General features: G+C 46.7%; 1 protein-coding gene across 1 annotated transcript in view; it reads right to left on the bottom strand.

Moving 5' to 3' along the window:
* The window catches only part of utp18 (UTP18 small subunit processome component), a 43,538-nt gene that overhangs the window by 21,133 nt on the left and 3,680 nt on the right, over positions 1-18,725 (bottom strand). Inside the window, exons 2-8 of the mRNA XM_078225856.1 lie at positions 16,767-16,906; positions 14,603-14,698; positions 12,632-12,717; positions 11,402-11,484; positions 4,689-4,814; positions 4,316-4,490; positions 283-383 (exon numbers count right to left, since the gene is read on the bottom strand). Coding sequence (XP_078081982.1) covers positions 283-383; positions 4,316-4,490; positions 4,689-4,814; positions 11,402-11,484; positions 12,632-12,717; positions 14,603-14,698; positions 16,767-16,906 — 807 coding nt within the window. The remainder of the gene's footprint in view (positions 1-282; positions 384-4,315; positions 4,491-4,688; positions 4,815-11,401; positions 11,485-12,631; positions 12,718-14,602; positions 14,699-16,766; positions 16,907-18,725) is intronic.

Raw genomic sequence — 18,725 nt, forward strand, 5'->3', positions numbered from 1 at the left:
CAGTAGATTCTTAATTCCAGATATTTTTTATTGAATTCAAATTCCACCATCTGCTGTGGCGGGATTCGAACCCGGGTCCCCAGAACATGAGCTGAGTTTCTGGATTAATAATCTAGCAATAATACCACTAGGCCAACGCCTTCCCAAATGCAAGTTGTTGTTTTCTATTGAGGTTAATGATTAAAACAGTGTCACCATAGCCACACTTATAGATAGTAATTTATATTGGACTCAGGTTTACACAGTCCCAGTAAATTACAGAGTTGATACTTAGGAACTTACCTTCATGGAGAGAAGGTGCAAATACCCTGAGGTCCCAATGAGGAGCAGAAACAAGCCATCTGGCGAAACTTCAAACTTGTTAACTTGCTGTTCTTCTAGCCCTACAAATCCAAACAGCAAAGAGCTTTAATGGCAGAGTATAGCATGCACAAAAATCAGGGAAAGGCAGACACCCACAGTGTAAAACCAAATTACTGCCGACGACGGAAGTCTGAAATGGAAGTAGAAAATGTTGCAACTGCTCAGCAGATCAGGCAGCTTCTGTGAGGAGAAACAGAGATAACATTTCAGGATGATTATCTTTCTGAGTTTCTGTCTCTCCACAGATGCTGCCAGACCTGCAGAACAATGCCAGCTGACAGCCCTGTGACCTGTCTGAATCCTCTAAAGTTACACTGGCAGATCTTTGTGTGGCTGTGAAGCAGAGAAGCAGCTTGCAGCAACATTAAAGCTGGCAGAATGAGGAGTTAATACTCAGGGCACCTGAAAGGGAATGATGGCTTTTGTAAAATTACACCCCAATTTTTACATATACACACAGCAATTCCTTTACAAGAGTAGACACTTTCTCATCTCATGCTGTGTGTGTAAAACAGGGCAGGTCCCCATTCCATAGGGGCCAGTGTCAGGAAACTCATCCTGTGAGCAGGTCCAATACAACTGAGATCATGGGTAAAGTAGTAAAGAATGAGGAATCAACAAGGGAACAAGCCATCCTGGACTGGGTGTTGTGCAATGAGAAAGGATTAGTTGGCAATCTAGTTGTGAGAGAACCCTTGGGGAAAAGTGACCATAATATCTGGAATTAAGAATCTACTGATGACCATGAAAACATTGTTGATTGTTGGAAAAATCCATCTGGTTCACCAATGTCCTTTAGGGAAGGAAATCTGCCGTCCTTACCCGGTCTGGCCTACATGTGACTCCAGAGCCACAGCAATGTGGTTGACTCTCAATTGCCCTCTGAAATGGCCTAGCCAGCCACTCAGTTAAAGGGCAACTAGGGATGGGCAATAAATGCTGGCCAGCCAGCCATACCCACATCCCATGAATTAATTTAAAAAACCATAATATGGTAGAATTCCTTGTCAAGGTGGATAGTGATGCAGTTGATTCTCAGACCAGGATCCTGAATCTCAATAAAGAGAACTATGATGGTATGAGGCATTAATTGGCCATGATGGGCCGAGAAACATTGCTAAAAGGGAAGACAGTGGACAGGCAATGTCAGGCAAAGGCATTTAAACTCTAGAAGTTGTTTATTCCTGTTTGGTGCAAGAGTGGGAAGGGAATTGTGGCCATACCATGGCTTACAAGGGAAATTAGAGATAGTATCAGATTCAAGGAAGAAGCAAACAAATTGGCCAGAAAAAGCAATAGGCCTGAGGATTGGGAGCTGTTTAAAATTCAGCAAAGGAGGACCAAGGGATTGATTAAGAAGGGAAAAATGGAGTGTAAGCTAGCATGGGACATAAAACCTGTTTGTAAAAGTTTCCATAGATATGTAAAGAGAAAAAGATTGACAAAAACGAATGTCGGCCCCTTAGGCCAGAAACGGGAGAATTCAAAGCGGGGAATAAAGAAATGGCTGAGGAATTAAATTTGTACTTTGCTTCAGTCTTCACAAAGACATGAATAATGTACCAGAAGTTCTGAGAGAAACATGTTTTAGTGAGGAGCTGAAGGAAATCAGCATTAGTAGAGAAACGGTTTTGGGGAAATTGATGGGATTGAAGGTGGATAAATCTCCAGGTCCTGATAATCTTCATCCCAGAGTACTTAAGGCAGTGGCCCTGGAAATAGTACATCCATTGGTGGTTATTTTCCAAAATTCTTTGGACTCTGGGTGGTTCCTACAGTTTGGAGGATAGCTAATGTAAGCCGGCTATTCAAAAAGGGAGGGAGAGAGGAAACAAGGAACTATATAGCAGTGAGCCTAATGTCGGAATTGGGGAAGTTGCTAGAGTCCATTATCAAGGATTTCATAACTCAACATTTGGAAGGCAGTGGTATAATCAGACACAGTCAGCATGGATTTACAAAAGGGAAATATGCTTGACAATTCTATTGGAAATCTTTGAGGATGTAACTACTGGAGTTGACAAAGGAGAACCAGTGGATGTGGTTTATTTAGACTTTCACAAGGCTTTCGACAAAGTCACACATAACAGACTACTGTGTAAAGTTAAAGCACATGGGACTGCAGGTAATGTCTGCAATCAGGATTGCAGATGGATAGAAAGCTGGTTAGCAGATAGGAAGCAAAGAGTTGGTATAAATGGGTGTTTTTCCGATTGGCAGGCAGTGACTAGTGGAGTACCACAGGGATCTGTGCTAGGATCCCAACTGTTGGTGAGACATGGAGTATCGTGTGCAATTTTGGTGTCCTTATCTGAGGAACAATGTCCTTACTATAGAGAGGATACTGCAATGGTTAATCAGGCTGATTCCTAGGATGGCAGGTCTGTCATATGAGGAGAGATTAAGTCGGTTAGGATTATATTCACTGGAGTACAGAAGAGTGAGAGAGGATCTCATAGAAACTTATAAAATTCTAACAGGGTTAGACAGGGTAGATTCAGAAAGAATGTTCCCAATGGTGGGGGGAGTCCAGAACTAGGGATCATAGTTTGAGGATAAGGGGTAAACCTTTTAGAACTGAGGCGAGGAGAAATTTCTTCACCCAGAGGGTGGTGAATGTGTGGAATTCACTCCCACAGAATGTAGTTGAGACCAAAATGTCTGATTTCAAGAAGAAATTAGATACGGTCTTGGGGCTAAAGGGATCAAGAGATATGGGAGGTTCAGGATATTGAATTCAATGATCAGCCATGATCATAATGAATGGCATAGCAGGCTCAAAGGGCCGAATGGCCTCCTCCTGCTTCTAGTTTCTATGACAGGTAAAGTGTGAGAAAACAGAGCTTGCTCACAGCTCAATATTACTCACATATCCAGCGCACTGCCTCGTGATGGAATAGAAACATAGAAGATAGGAGCAGGAGGAGGCCATCCGGCCCTTCGAGCCTGCTCCGCCATTCATTACGATCATGGCTGATCATCCAACTCAATAGCCTAATCCTGCTTTCTCCCCATAACCTTTGATCCCATTCACCCCAAGTGCTATATCCAGCCGCCTCTTGAATATGTTCAATGTTTTGGCATCAACTACTTCCTGTGGTAATGAATTCCACAGGCTCACCACTCTTTGGGTGAAGAAATGTTTCCTCATCTCCGTCCTAAATGGTCTGCCCGAATCCTCAGACTGTGTCCCCTTGTTCTGACTCCCCCACCATCAGGAACATCCTCCCTGCATCTATCCTGTCTAGTCCTGTTAGAATTTTATAAGTCTCTATGAGATCCCCCCTCATTCATCTGAACTCCAGCGAAAACAATCCTAACCTCGTCAATCTCTCCTCATACATCAGTCCCGCCATCCCCGGAATCAGCCTGGTAAACCTTCACTGCGCTCCCTCGAGAGCAAGAACATCCTTCCTCAGCAAAGGAGACAAAAACTGCACACAATACTCTGGGTGTGGCCGCACCAAGGCCCTGTATAATTGCAACAACAATGACGCAGAATGACGTGGAAAATTCTCATTCTTTATGTATTTAATTGAATGTTTCACTTTTGAAATGTATTCTTCACTGCAGACCCCGATTGTTTCACTCGTCCCACCCTCCCCCTCTGCTCTATCAGGGGTCGGTCTCTCACTAACCACACACATGCTCTTTGGAACTTTCCTCTGAATCCACTTTGCATTTCCGCTACACTCTTTCTTCAAATGTCGCTCTCAAAACCTGCCTGTGTTCACTCCCTAATTAAACTTCCCATGTACTGCCCAGTTTGCCAATCTCCTTGATTTAAAGCCACTGTTCCAGGTGACGAGCTTCAGTAAAAATACATTTTTATTAGCCACAACACTTTAAAAATTAACAGCAGCTTCTGATTGTTAACATGTCAGAATCCTTCCTGGCCATTCAGGGGGGACGTTCAAGTCAAAAATAGTTTCAGAAGGGCAGAAGTTCTCACCTCGGACATTGTAGACTGGAATGACCTTCCCTACCATCATATCGTATATATAGAACACCTTGTTGTGGACACCTGTGGCAATAACCTGCTCTCCGTCTGTGCTGAAGCGAGCTTGGTACACAGGAAACCGTTCCAGGTGAATACTCTGAATCTTGGGGTTCGTCTTCCCATCGACCTGAACAGGAGTGAAGATTGGCAGTTGCTAGTCTGAGTCAGTGTGGCCCGCACAGTTCACACACCCTCACGCAGTGGGTTGTACATGCTCACACAGGTCACTGTCAGCAATGCTCACTCACACCACGTTGCAATATGAAAGGACAGGGCGAAAGGGATAGTATTGATCGATAAGTAATAATAGGACTAGAAAACATACCTGAAAGAGTGAGATGGACTGATCAAGCCCAGCAGTTAGGATCACTTGAGCACCTGGATGGAACTGAGTAGTTGTCAGTTTTGCACCTGATGGTCTGGTGTAATTGGCACTTTTACAATTCCTTATCTATTGAAAAGCAATCGAACTCATCAGAACAAAGAAACCACTTTGTCATACAGCCTATTTTTTTAAAGATGTGCCTTAACATTTCCCCCAGAGGTACCTGGCTGCATTAGAACATGGCCCCATAGGTGCTAACTGCTTACGCAAGCAGCCATCCTTCCTTTCCGAGTTCAATGAGTTTTGGAAAGATATTAAAGATTGTGAGTATCAGCACAGCCTTTACCAGGCAACAGGAGTGACAACTAATCAACTCCTCCTGATCTACCTGCCTGAACCCGGGAGAGTGAGGCCAATGGTATTGGCCCTTACCCCTGTCCAAGCTGAGATAAAGGGTGGCAATGGCCATGCTCACACCTCACTGAGCTCACTCTACACTGCACTCACCCAAAGGTGAGCTATTTCCCACCAAAACATTCTTACAATCAAAAGCTTGGGAATCTGTTATTAATTGTCAAATCACTGGAAGTTTTAATAACACATACTGCCCACAGCGTGTCTCACTGACTGACAGGCACACCATGCAAAAGGTTGAGAATGACTGGCTGAAACTTTGGATGCACTTCTGAAAATTCACAAGCTCAAACGTTCACCCACATCAGAGCAGGTCAGAGGCAGCATCCCCACCCCTGGATCGGAAAGGCTGTTTTTTCAGTCAAGCACTTAGACTGACCCTCCTAGTCAGGGAGGGCCACACTGTCAGAGGGTCAGTACTGAGGGAGTGCCGCACTGTCAGAGGGTCAGTACTGAGGGAGTGCCACACTGTCAGAGGGTCAGTATTGAGGGAGTGCCGCACTGTCAGAGGGTCAGTACTGAGGGAGTGCCGCACTGTCAGAGGGTCAGTACTGAGGGAGTGCCGCACTGTCAGAGGGTCAGTACTGAGGGAGTGCCACACTGTCAGAGGGTCAGTACTGAGGGAGTGCCACACTGTCAGAGGGTCAGCACTGAGGGAGTGCCGCACTGTCAGAGGGTCAGTACTGAGGGAGTGCCACACTGTCAGAGGGTCAGTATTGAGGGAGTGCCGCACTGTCAGAGGGTCAGTACTGAGGGAATGCCACACTGTCAGAGGGTCAGTACTGAGGGAGTGCCGCACTGTCAGAGGGTCAGTACTGAGGTGGTGCCACACTGTCAGAGGGTCAGTACTGAGGGAGTGCCGCACTGTCAGAGGGTCGGTACTGAGGGAGTGCCACACTGTCAGAGGGTCAGTACTGAGGGAGTGCCACACTGTCAGAACATAGAACAGTACAGCACAGAACAGGCCCTTTGGCTCACGATGTTGTGCCGAGCTTTATCTGAAACCAAGATCAAGCTATCCCACTCCCTATCATCCTGGTGTGCTCCATGTGCCTATCCAATAACCGCTTAAATGTTCCATAAGGGTCTGACTCCACTATCACTGCAGGCAGTCCATTCCACACCCCAACCACTCTCTGCGTAAAGAACCTACCGCTGATATCCTTCCTGTATCTCCCACCACGAACCCTATAGTTATGCCCCCTTGTAATAGCTCCATCCACCCAAGGAAATAGTCTTTGAACGTTCACTCTATCTATCCCCTTCATCATTTTATAAACCTCTATTAAGTCTCCCCTCAGCCTCCTCCGCCCCAGAGAGAACAGCCCTAGCTCCCTCAACCTTTCCTCATAAGACCGACCCTCCAAACCAGGCAGCATCCTGGTAAATCTCCTCTGCACTCTTTCCAGCGCTCCCACATCCTTCTTATAGTGAGGTGACCAGAACTGCACACAATATTCCAAATGTGGTCTCACCAAGGTCCTGTACAGTTGCAGCATAACCCCATGGCTCTTAAACTCCAATCCCCTGTTAATAAAAGCTAACACACTATAGGCCTTCTTCACAGCTCTATCCACTTGAGTGGCAACCTTTAGAGATCTGTGGATATGAACCCCAAGATCTCTCTGTTCCTCCACAGTCTTCAGAACCCTACCTTTGACCCTGTAATCCACATTTAAATTAGTTCTACCAAAATGAATCACCTCACATTTATCAGGGTTAAACTCCATTTGCCATTTTTCAGCCCAGCTTTGCATCCTATCTATGTCTCTTTGCAGCCTACAACAGCCCTCCACCTCATCCGCTACTCCACCAATCTTGGTGTCATCAGCAAATTTACTGATCCACCCTTCAGCCCCCTCCTCTAAGTCATTAATAAAAATCACAAAGAGCAGAGGACCAAGCACTGATCCCTGCGGCACTCAGCTAGCAACCTGCCTCCAATCCGAAAATTTTCCATCAACCACCACCCTCTGTCTTCGATCAGACAGCCAGTTACATATCCAATCGGCCAACTTTCCCTCTATCCCACACCTCCTCACTTTCATCATAAGCCGACCATGGGGGACCTTATCAAACACCTTACTAAAATCCATGTATATGACATCAACTGCCCTACCTTCATCAACACACTTAGTTACCCCCTCAAAAAATTCAATCAAATTTGTGAGGCACGACTTGCCCTTCACGAATCCATGCTGACTATCCCGGATTAATCCGCATCTTTCTAATTGGTCGTAAATCCCATCTCTAAGGACCTTTTCCATCAATTTACCAACCACCGAAGTAAGACTAACCGGTCTATAATTACCAGGGTCATTTCTATTCCCTTTCTTAAACAGAGGAACAACATTCGCCATTCTCCAGTCCTCTGGCACCATCCCCATGGACAGCGAGGACCCAAAGATCAAAGCCAAAGGCTCTGCAATCTCATCCCTTGCCTCCCAAAGAATCCTAGGATACATTTCATCAGGCCCAGGGGACTTATCGACCTTCAGTTTATTCAAAACTGCCAGGACATCCTCCCTCCGAACATCGATTTCCTCCAGCCTATTAACCTGTAACACCTTTTCTTCCTCAAAAACATGGCTCTGAGGGTCAGTACTGAGGGAGTGCCGCACTGTCAGAGGGTCAGTACTGAGGGAGTGTCGCACTGTCAGAGGGTCAGTATTGAGGGAGTGCCGCATTGTCAGAGGGTCAGTGCTGAGGGAGTGCTGCACTCTCAGAGGGTCAGTACTGAGGGAGTGCCGCACTGTCAGAGGGTCAGTACTGAGGGAGTGTTGCACTATCAGAGGGTCAGTACTGAGGGAGTGCCGCACTGTCAGAGGGTCAGTACTGAGTGCCGCACTGTCAGAGGGTCAGTACTGAGGGAGTGTCGCACTGTCAGAGGGTCAGTATTGAGGGAGTGCCGCATTGTCAGAGGGTCAGTACTGAGGGAGTGTTGCACTGTCAGAGGGTCAGTGCTGAGGGAGTGCTGCACTGTCAGAGGGTCAGTACTGAGGGAGTGCCGCACTGTCAGAGGGTCAGTACTGAGGGAGTGTTGCACTATCAGAGGGTCAGTACTGAGGGAGTGCCGCACTGTCAGAGGGTCAGTACTGAGTGCCGCACTGTCAGAGGGTCAGTACTGAGGGAGTGTCGCACTGTCAGAGGGTCAGTATTGAGGGAGTGCCGCATTGTCAGAGGGTCAGTACTGAGAGAGTGTTGCACTGTCAGAGGGTCAGTGCTGAGGGAGTGCTGCACTGTCAGAGGGTCAGTACTGAGGGAGTGCCGCACTGTCAGAGGGTCAGTACTGAGGGAGTGTTGCACTATTAGGGGGTCAGTACTGAGGGAGTGCTGCATTGTCAGAGGATCAGTGCTGAGGGAGTGCCGCACTGTCAGAGGGTCAGTGCTGAGGGAGCGCCGCACTGTCAGAGGGTCAGTGCTGAGGGAGTGCCGCACTGTCGGCGGGACTGTTTTTCAGGTGGAATATTGAACTAAGGGTTCCTCTGCCTAGTCAGGTGAACAGATCATAGGAGACGCCTGAAAGTTAAAAACAAAATGTCCTGACCAACGAAAAGCTGATTGATTGATTAGATATCCTGTTTGCTTTTTGGGATTCTGCTGTATACAAATGAGTTGTCACATTTGCCTTCGCAGTGGCTACAATTCTGAGGTACCTCATTGGCTGCGAAGCACTTTGAGACATCCTGAGGACGTGTAAGTTGCTATACAAATGCAAGTTCTTTCTTTTTTTCTCTGTGGGGAGATTTGCAGGAAAATCATTTCCACAGGGACAGTCTCTTTGTTCCCTGCCCACAGAATCCCCATCTCCAACCTAATACCCACTGCCCCACAACCGCAGCCTCTGACCAGTGCTGGGATTCATCCTTCTTTGCAGCATTTCTTTAAATAAAAATAATGGAGGAATTCCTGAAAGATACTGACAATAGAAAGAAAGGATCAGACACAGTGGGATGAAAGGGGGCAGAGTGGTGAAAATCCATGAAAGACAGGAAACTGCCTTTATTCAATGGAACTGCGTGTCCGAAGAGGATCTCGAAAGGACTTTCACCATCTGTTTTGGTCAGGGAAAGTGAGGGAGGCAGAATAATGTGTAACAAACTAATTCCTTCCTGACAGGATCCATATTCTACGTAATTCGCCAGATAGTTTACTCAGCAGGGAGGTTTACAGAGGTTTGAATAAACAAGAACCGTGCTGGTTAAATAAATGTTTCTAAACCCTGTGACATCACCTGAACTCAGGCATTTGCAATCTCGAGAGTCACAACTGGGAGGACAGAGCTGATGTAATGTGCTGAGCGATTCCAAACACTGAACTCCCCAAGCTCCATATCAGCAGCCCCAGCAACACCAGTGCAGAAAGCCGACAAGCCTAAACAAGATCTCCTCCGCACTGAGTGAGAGAGGAAGCTCGAGGGGTTGTCAGGCGGGGCAGCTCTCACACGCATGTAGAGCACAGCTGGTGACAGCCTATGAGCAGCCCTTCAACCTCAACGGTTAGCATGGACCTACACTAGCTCCCAGATATCTATCCAACCATGCCTGATATCTGATGCGAGATGAGGTTATCACTTGTTATCCGAGTTATGATCTGGAATGCGCTACTTGAAAGGGCAATGGAAAGAGAGTGATTTGTAACTTTCAAAAGAGAATTGGATAAGTACTTGACAGGGAGACATTTGCAGGTCTATGGGGCAGTCAGGTTAAATGGATTGCGTTTTCAAAAAGCCAGTACAGATGCAATGGGCCAAATGGCCTCCCTTCTGCACCATACTATTCTATGAGGGACAGCTCGGTGGATAGGATATTAGTATGTAGATAGGCTGGAAAATTGGGCGGGGATCCTGGATTCAGGATTCAATCCTGGACCGGGGAGCGGCGTGGGCTTGGGGGGCCGAAGGGCCTGTTCCTGTGCTGTATTGTTCTTTGTTCTTTTGATTCTATCATCTCAATTCAAAACTGAGTGCTTTCCCCAATTAAAATCAAAATGGAACTGTTGGAATTATTGCAAAAGAGCTCCTCCAATTGTACAACAGTAACTAATTGAAGCGAGTTATCAATGGAACAGCAACGCAAAATGGTGTATCTTTCTCTCCCGACATAGTGCTCTCGAATGGATTCAGAACAGCTCACAGACAATGAATTTGAAGGGCAGAGATTGCTGCTGCATGGTATCCGTTTAGGATATCTAATTCTAACCAATAACTCAGTACCGTAGTCAGGTTTCATTCTTGTGTTTTAGGATGTTATACAGAAACCCTCGATTAGATTCCAGTCTGTAACTCACTCCCGGATCTCTGTTATTCTGTATATAAACCACCCGAACCCCTCGATTGGATTCCAGTCTGTAACTCACTCCCGGGTATCTGTTATTCTGTATATAAACCCCCCCGAACCCCTTGATTAGATTCCAGTCTGTAACTCACTCTCAGGTATCTGTTATTCTGTATATAAACCCCCCCCGAACACCTCGATTAGATTCCAGTCTGTAACTCACTCCCGGATCTCTGTTATTCTGTATATAAACCACCCCGAACCCCTCGATTGGATTCCAGCCTGTAACTCACTCCCGGATCTCTGTTATTCTGTATATAAACCACCCCGAACCCCTCGATTGGATTCCAGCCTGTAACTCACTCTCAGGTATCTGTTATTCTGTATATAAACCACCCCGAACCCCTCGATTGGATTCCAGCCTGTAACTCACTCCCGGGTATCTGTTATTCTGTATATAAACCACCCCGAACCCCTCGATTGGATTCCAGCCTGTAACTCACTCTCAGGTATCTGTTATTCTGTATATAAAGGGCATCTATTCTGCAATAGGCAATAGTCCTGCCACTTACAAAAGGGATGATTCTGACAGTCCCACAGGTGACAGTAAATCCCCCGACACCTCCTCCAAGGGGCTGTAGTCCCAGGGACTATTGACCCAACAACAGTCTAATCCTGTGCTCACCTGACATCTACACACTCTCATTTTCCAGTAGCAGACCACCAAATCCAGACTGAGGGAGCCCACAACAATCTATCCTTTCTATAGCTCAGGATGAATATATCCTCCGGTCCACTCTCCTCCTTATTATACGCTGACAGAGCATAATACAAAAAAAGAGATAATGAGGGAGCACTGCACCGTCTGAAACCCTAATCATTCAGACACAAGCATCAAATCAATACCCAAACCAGAAGAAGTACCTTAACAACTCTCCCCCTCACACACAAATTGACAAACATGCTGCACTGTGACAACCACAGCTGTTATTTTAAACACAGTGTCTCAGTGAGAACCCTCACCTCTAACAGGCCTTTGGGAAGAGCATCAGAGCGAGACACAAAATTGCCGGTTTTCCGCAACAAATCCTCGTCTTCATCACTTTCTAATAGAACAGAAAAAAAGAATACAATTCATTAGGCAAACACCAAAATATAAAAGATTGAACTTTTTAAACATCTGAGGTATCGGTTTAGGAGACCTGCATTTTAAACAATAACTCAGCACCTTCGTCAAGTTTTAATCTTGTATTTTAAGATGTCATATAAAACCCCTCGATTAGATTCCAGTCTGTAACTCACTCCCGGGTATCTGTTATTCTATATATAAACCACCCCAAACCCCTCGATTAGATTCCAGTCTGTAACTCACTCCCGGGTATCTGTTATTCTATATATAAACCACCCCGAACCCCTCGATTAGATTCCAGTCTGTAACTCACTCCCACGTATCTGTTATTCTATACATAAGAACATAAGAAATAGGAGCAGGAGTAGGCCATCTAGCCCCTCGAGCCTGCCCCGCCATTCAACAAGATCATGGCTGATCTGAAGCGAATCAGTTCCACTTACCCGCCTGCTCCCCATATCCCCTAATTCCCTTATCGATCTGAAATCTATCTACCCGTGATTTAAACATATTCAACGAGGAAGCCTCCACCACTTCAATGGGCAGAGAATTCCAGAGATTCAATACCCTCTGAGAGAAGAAGTTCCCCCTCAACTCTGTTCTGAACCGGCCCCCACTTATTTTGAGGCTGTGCCCTCTAGTTCTGGTTTCCATTCACTCCCGGGTATCTATTATTCTGTATATAAACCACCCCGAACCCCTCGATTAGAATCCAGTCTGTAACTCACTCCCGGGTATCTGTTATTCTATATATAAACCCTCCGAACTCCTCGATTAGATTCCAGTCTGTAACTCACTCCCGGGTATCTGTTATTCTATATATAAACCCCCCGAACCCCTCGATTAGAATCCAGTCTGTAACTCACTCCCGGGTATCTGTTATTCTATATATAAACCCCCCGAACCCCTCAATTAGATTCCAGTCTGTAACTCACTCCCGGATATCTGTTATTCTATATATAAACCACCCCCAACCTCTCGATTAGATTCCGATCTGTAACTCCCTCTCTGATATTAAGAATTCTCTGAATAAAGTTTGTTGTGTTTGTGTAACTGTGAAACAGTCAGCAAGAAGCAGTCTAACCCATTTACAATCAACGTCTGTTCAGATAATGGTGACTTACCATCATCCGAGTCTTCCTTGTCCTTTCTTCTCTTTTTATCTTTGCTCTCTGCCCAGGCTGGTGTTCCACCCATTGCAGTCTGGAACCTGTTATTAACGTGTTTTGGGGATGTACATTGAAATTACAGATGTATAGAATTGACCCCCTTTGGCAATGCTCCCACCCCCTGGGTAGGTGACTGTCCATTAATAGGCAGGGAAAGCAGATGTGGCATTGGACACACACATGATGGTCACTCATCTGTGCACAGTGCCTCTCACATGATCAACTCTACCAACATGCAGAGTTACCCCCACAGCTCAGCAATTTACCACCACGGGCTTTATATTTTCACTTCTACAATTAACAAGGAATGATTTCTCTCTTTGTAATGAATCTGCAAACACGCTCCTCATAATTTCATAGCAGATGGTAAACAGAAAATCTGCTCTGCAGTTTTTCCAACCCATTGCTCCACATCCTGCAGCTGTGAGAGGGCCCCTTGCTGTCAATCGAGCTGTAAGATTATATTTGGGAAGCACACAATGACACAGGGATCACACTGGTTCCTTTTCCCCTGCCCCTTAGTGTCCCAAGATGTGTAGGTTAGATGAATTAGCCATGGGAAATCATAGAAACCCTACAGTGCAGGAGGCGGCCATTCGGCCCATCGAGCCTGCACCGACAACAATCCCACCCAGGCCCATGCATTTACCCGACTAATTTGCTCTGACACTATGGGGCAATTTACCACAGCCAATCAACCTAACCCGCACATTTCTGAACTGTGGGAGGAAACCAGAGCACCCGGAGGAAACTCACGCAGACACAGGAGGATGTGCAAACGCCACACAGTCACCTGTGGGCCAGAATTGAACCAGGGTCCCTATGGCTGTGAGACAACAGTGCTAACTACTGCGCCACTTGGATTATATTATTCGGGGTTTAGAAGAGTGAGAGGGGATCTCATAGAAACTTATAAAATTCTAACAGGATTAGACAGGGTAGATTCAGAAAGAATGTTCCCGATGGTGGGAAAGTCCAGAACTAGGGGGTCATAGTTTGAGGAGAAGGGGGTAAACCTTTTAGGACTGAGGTGAGGAGAAATTTCTTCACCCAGAGGGTGGTGAATGTGTGGAATTCACTGCCACAGAAAGTAGTTGAGGCCAAAACGTTGTCTGATTTCAAGAAGAAATTAGATGTAGCTTTTGGGGCTAAAGGGATCAAGGGATATGGGGGGGAATCAGGATATTGAATTCGATGATCAGCCATGATCTGTGTGGCAGTGTCTGCATGTGCCTGCAGTGGCACAGCAAGTAAATGCAGACACTGCCACACAGAGCTGCTTCAATCACTCATGTGCCTATTACTGGAATCAATTGCGATGACCCTCAGCCAACCTCTGGACAAACAATCATCAGGGGAGCCTGACAGAGAATCCATGGTGGAAACTAAAAACTTTGGAAAGATAGACTGACAGATATGGACTTCTTTAATTTGTCCCAGTTTGTTCATTCAGTGTACCTGGTAAATGCAAAGACACACTCGCACGCTCACGCACGCTCGCACACACCCGCACGCACTCTCTCTCTCTCTCTGCAGCAAGGGCCACTAGGGGATGAGCAGGAGCAGCAAGTGCTGATTTCCTTCCACTGCCTCAGCTCTGCAAATACGGAGCAGGGAATTGAACCAAGATTCCCCGGATACATTAATCACTGTCACCAGCTGAGCCACCACAGGAGAGAACACATTCCCTGTCACAGTGTCACTGCCTTGTGTATCTGCTCCACTCTGCACACACTTCCTGCAGGAAATATAAATGGGGCCATTGTGACTGCACTGGCTTTTTGAAAGGGTTATCCACTCTTCCCCCCCACACCTCTCCTCCAACCAAACAAAGTGTCATGCCTGGAACTAAGAAGCTAAAAGTCACCCAAGTGAAAAGGAATGTGTCTGGACAGTAAAACGTGCAACTGAGGTTTTGGTACGTACTGTTCCTTCAGTCTCTGCTGCAGCTGACCCACACTCAGAGTCTTCTCTGTAGAACTCTTCTGTAAATTTTTCCGGAATCGATGAGTCATATCCACACTGTAAAGTAGAAAAGAACAAAAGTCTGTTCACAATAAACTGAATTCCATTCATTCTGTGAAACACCAGTCTGCAAGGGGAGCTGTCACCTTCTGTTCCAACTGTCCAGACCAGCCACAACTCTGTCCCTGCAGCCAGCGCCTCCTACTGTCAGACTGCTTCATTACTCCCAACACTCACTGCCCTTCACACAAGGTAATGGGGGCGATTCTCCCACCCCGCCACGCTAATTTTCTAGCGCAACATGGTGGAAGAAACTTGCGTTCAGGCAGGCATGAGATTCGTGCGTGCATTCCCACCGCGTGTGCATCTCCATGCGCCAAATTTCCAGCGGCACCTAATTTGCACTGGAAACCAGCGGGAACACCAGGTAAGTACTTTACATCTTATTTTAACGTGATTTTAATGTGACTCGTGGCCCGGACCGAATTCTCTGGGCCCACTAGCATCTCCCACCTCCCCCCCCAGGAGTACTCCACTTTCAGGGAACTGACAAGACAACCCCGCTGCAGTGAAGGGGGGATGGGGGGGGGGGGGGGGGGGGGCAATCAGGGCCCCTCAGGGGGTCGGGTGGTGCCCCCAGGAAATGGGCACCCTGGCAGTGCCAGCCTGTGTCCCCGGCACTGTCCAAGGGGCAAGGTGCCCATGCCCAGGGGGCACATTGGCACTGCCCACCGGCCATGGGGCAATGCCAATGGGGGGGGGGGCAGGGCCTATTGGGGGCGATGGGTCAAGGTGGGGGTCCCGCTGCCAGTCCGATCAATGGAGGCTGGAGGGAGGCCAGCGATGGGGGCGGGCTGGGGTGAAGAGTGGTCATGTGGGGCGGGGGTGGAGATTGGCCAGGCCAGCGGGAGGCTGACAGTTCGGGACCATTGCGCATTGGCCGCTGGTTCCAGCCTCTCCAGCGGGGATAGGCCCCGCCCCTGTAGTTTAATGACATTCGCGCTGGTGGCCTCTGCATTGCATAGAGTGTTGGGAGATTCTAGTGTGAACTCTCACTGAAAAAAAGCGTGAATTACTCCAACTTTCCCACAATTTCAACATTCTTGGGAGAGTTCCACCCAATATCTCCAGGAATTGGTTCCAAATTTCCCTGTTCTGATCCTGCTCTGCTGCATGACTTGAAAGTAATTCAGGATTCATGCAATATTTCATAAAGAATCCCTCAGTGAATCTGATCTCAAGCCTGTGGAACTTGTCAGTTTGAAATCTTTTCTCACAGTTCCTGCTGTGTGCAAGCTGCAGTTAGATTCCAAAATGCACGTTAAGTAGAATTCAAAGGTAAAAAGCACCTTGATTTCCCTCAAACGCTCAATGTTTTGGATTCCTGTTTAAAGATATTCTCTCTCTCTCGCAGATTCTATTCCACACAAACAACAATCAGGTTTATGGTCCACAAACTCGAAAGGTGTTTTGATCTGAATTTCAACTAAAAGATTTACTCGGATGCTACCGGGACTTGATGGTTTGAGTTATAAGGAGAGGCTGGGTAGACTGGGACTTTTTTCTCTGGAGTGTAGGAGGCTGAGGGGTGATCTTATAGAAGTCTATAAAATAATGAGGGGCACAGATCAGCTCGATAGTCAGTATCTTTTCCCAAAGGTAGGTGAGTCTAAAACTAGAGGGCATAGGATTAAGGTGAGAGGGGAGAGATACAAAAGTGTCCAGAGGGGCAATCTTTTCACACAGAGGGTGGTGAGTGTCTGGAACAAGCTGCCAGAGGTAGTAGTAGAGGTGGGTACAATTTTATCTTTTAAAAAGCATTTGGACAGTTACATGGGTACGATGGGTATAGAGGGATATGGGCCAAACGCGGGCAATTGGGATTAGCTTAGAAAAAAGGGCGGCATGGACAAGTTGGGCCGAAGGGCCTGTTTCCATGCTGTAAACCTCTATGACTCTAGTATGAATGCAGTCAGAGCAGGGCTGAGGATGATAATGGAAGCAGTAGACTGGAACAGAGTTCAATATTCAGAATGATTACACAATAAGAGTGTGGGAGTTTGTAACCCAAACACCAATATTTGAGCTGTCAGGCCCCTCCACTCACAGAACAAATCTCACTCACGTTTGGTCTGCTTCATCCTCTTCATCCGCCCACGCTGCTTTCTTGGCTGGAGGGAAGCCCGACTTGGCTTCATTTTCCACTTCAGAATCACTGGAGTCATCGTCAAGCAAGGTTCTGCCCCCTTTCTTCTCCTGTCCAGACTGTAGACACAGCAGAAACAGTTATAAAGACCCATCACAGATCAGCAATAAGGTAAAGTCACCATAGTCCCTTTAATGGGGGGAGGGAGGGGGAGAGAGAGAGACAGAGAGAGAGAGACAGAGCGTGCGCTGGCTAGTGGTGATTTAACCTGAGGGTCACCACACCTCAAGCGAGAGGCAAGGCTGAGAAAGCAGGGCCTTCGTGGATAACATCTGCCGGTACGGGAATTGAACCCACGTTGTTGGCATCGCTCTGCATCGTGAACCAGCTGCCCAGCCAACTGAGCCACACCGACCCCAATCGTGCCAATAGTGTCAGCCACAATACGGGATGTCGAACAATTCACCAATCATGTTTATTGAATGCATTAACTTGTAATTCAACCAAAGCCTTGCTGTCTATACCCTGACTCTCACCAAGTCCCATTGACTTATCACCCTCGTACTCATCACCTACACTGGCCCCCAATCCAGCAATCCCTCCATTCTCAGTGGCACTCCAGACACAAGCCCTTTCCTCTACATCTCAGCCACGCAGCTAAGATAGAGATAGATAATAAGATATATCCAGAGAGACAGAAAGACCACCTGAGAGACAGCAATGACTGACAGAATAATTGCAATGACTGACAGAGAACTTGCCTCAAAGAGGAGTCTCCCTCTTTTGGGGGGGGGAGGGAGAGAGAGAGAGAGAGAGAGGAGAGAGAGAGAGCCCCTGATAGGCAGCTACCAGCTGAATCTCCTTCAGAGAGTGACAACCCAAGAGAGTATCTTGCACAGAAAAACAGACTGAGATCATCATAGAGGGAGAGGAACAGATTACCCAAAGATGGCAAAAGAGAGGACAAGGTCCTGATGAGGACTACAAGAATAATTTAAAAGCTAACAATGCAGAATCTGCAGCAGGAGGCACTCACCTCGCATTTATCTAAATTAAACTCCATTTGTCAGCCCACTGGCCCAATTGATCAACGTCTTGTTGCCCCTCGAGCCCTGCTTCACCATTCGATAAGATTGTGTCTGATCTGATGGAGGTCTTCACTCCACTTCCCTGTCTGCCGCCCATAAATAATCCTCAGTCCCCTTGACCAACAGAAATCTGTCTAATTCAGCCTTCAGTAAATTCAATGACCCAGCCTCCACTGTCTCTGAGGATGGGAATTTCACAGACTAACAACCCTCAGTGAAAAATCTTCTCCTAATGGTGCTGAGTCCACTGTTATTTGTCATTAATATTAATGATTTGGATGAGAATTTAGGAGGCATAGTTAGTACGTTTGCAGATGACACCAAGATTGCTGGCATAGTGGACAATAAAGAAGGTTATTTCGGATTGCAACAAGACGTTGATCAATTGGGCCAGTGGGCTGACAAATGGAGTTTAATTTAGATAAATGCGAGGTGACGCATTTTGGTAGATTGAACCAGGGCAGGACTTACTCAGTTAATGGTAGGGCATTGGGGAGAGTTACAGAACAAAGAGATCTCGGGTACAGGTTCATAGCTCCTTGAAAGTGGAGTCACAGGTGGACAGAGTGGTGAAGAAGGCATTCGGCACGCTTGGTTTCATTGGTCAGAACATTGAATACAGGAGTTGGGACGTCTTGTTGAAGTTGTACAAGACATTGGTAAGGCCACACTTGGAATACTGTGTACAGTTCTGGTCACCCTATTATAGAAAGGATATTATTAAACTAGAAAGAGTGCAGAAAAGATTTACTAGGATGCTACCGGGACTTGATGGATTGAGTTATAAGGAGAGGCTGAATAGACTGGGACTTTTTTCTCTGGAGCGTAGGAGGCTGAGGGGTGATCTTAT

This window comes from Mustelus asterias, chromosome 12 (genome assembly GCF_964213995.1).
Source record: "Mustelus asterias chromosome 12, sMusAst1.hap1.1, whole genome shotgun sequence".
NCBI lineage: Eukaryota > Metazoa > Chordata > Chondrichthyes > Carcharhiniformes > Triakidae > Mustelus > Mustelus asterias.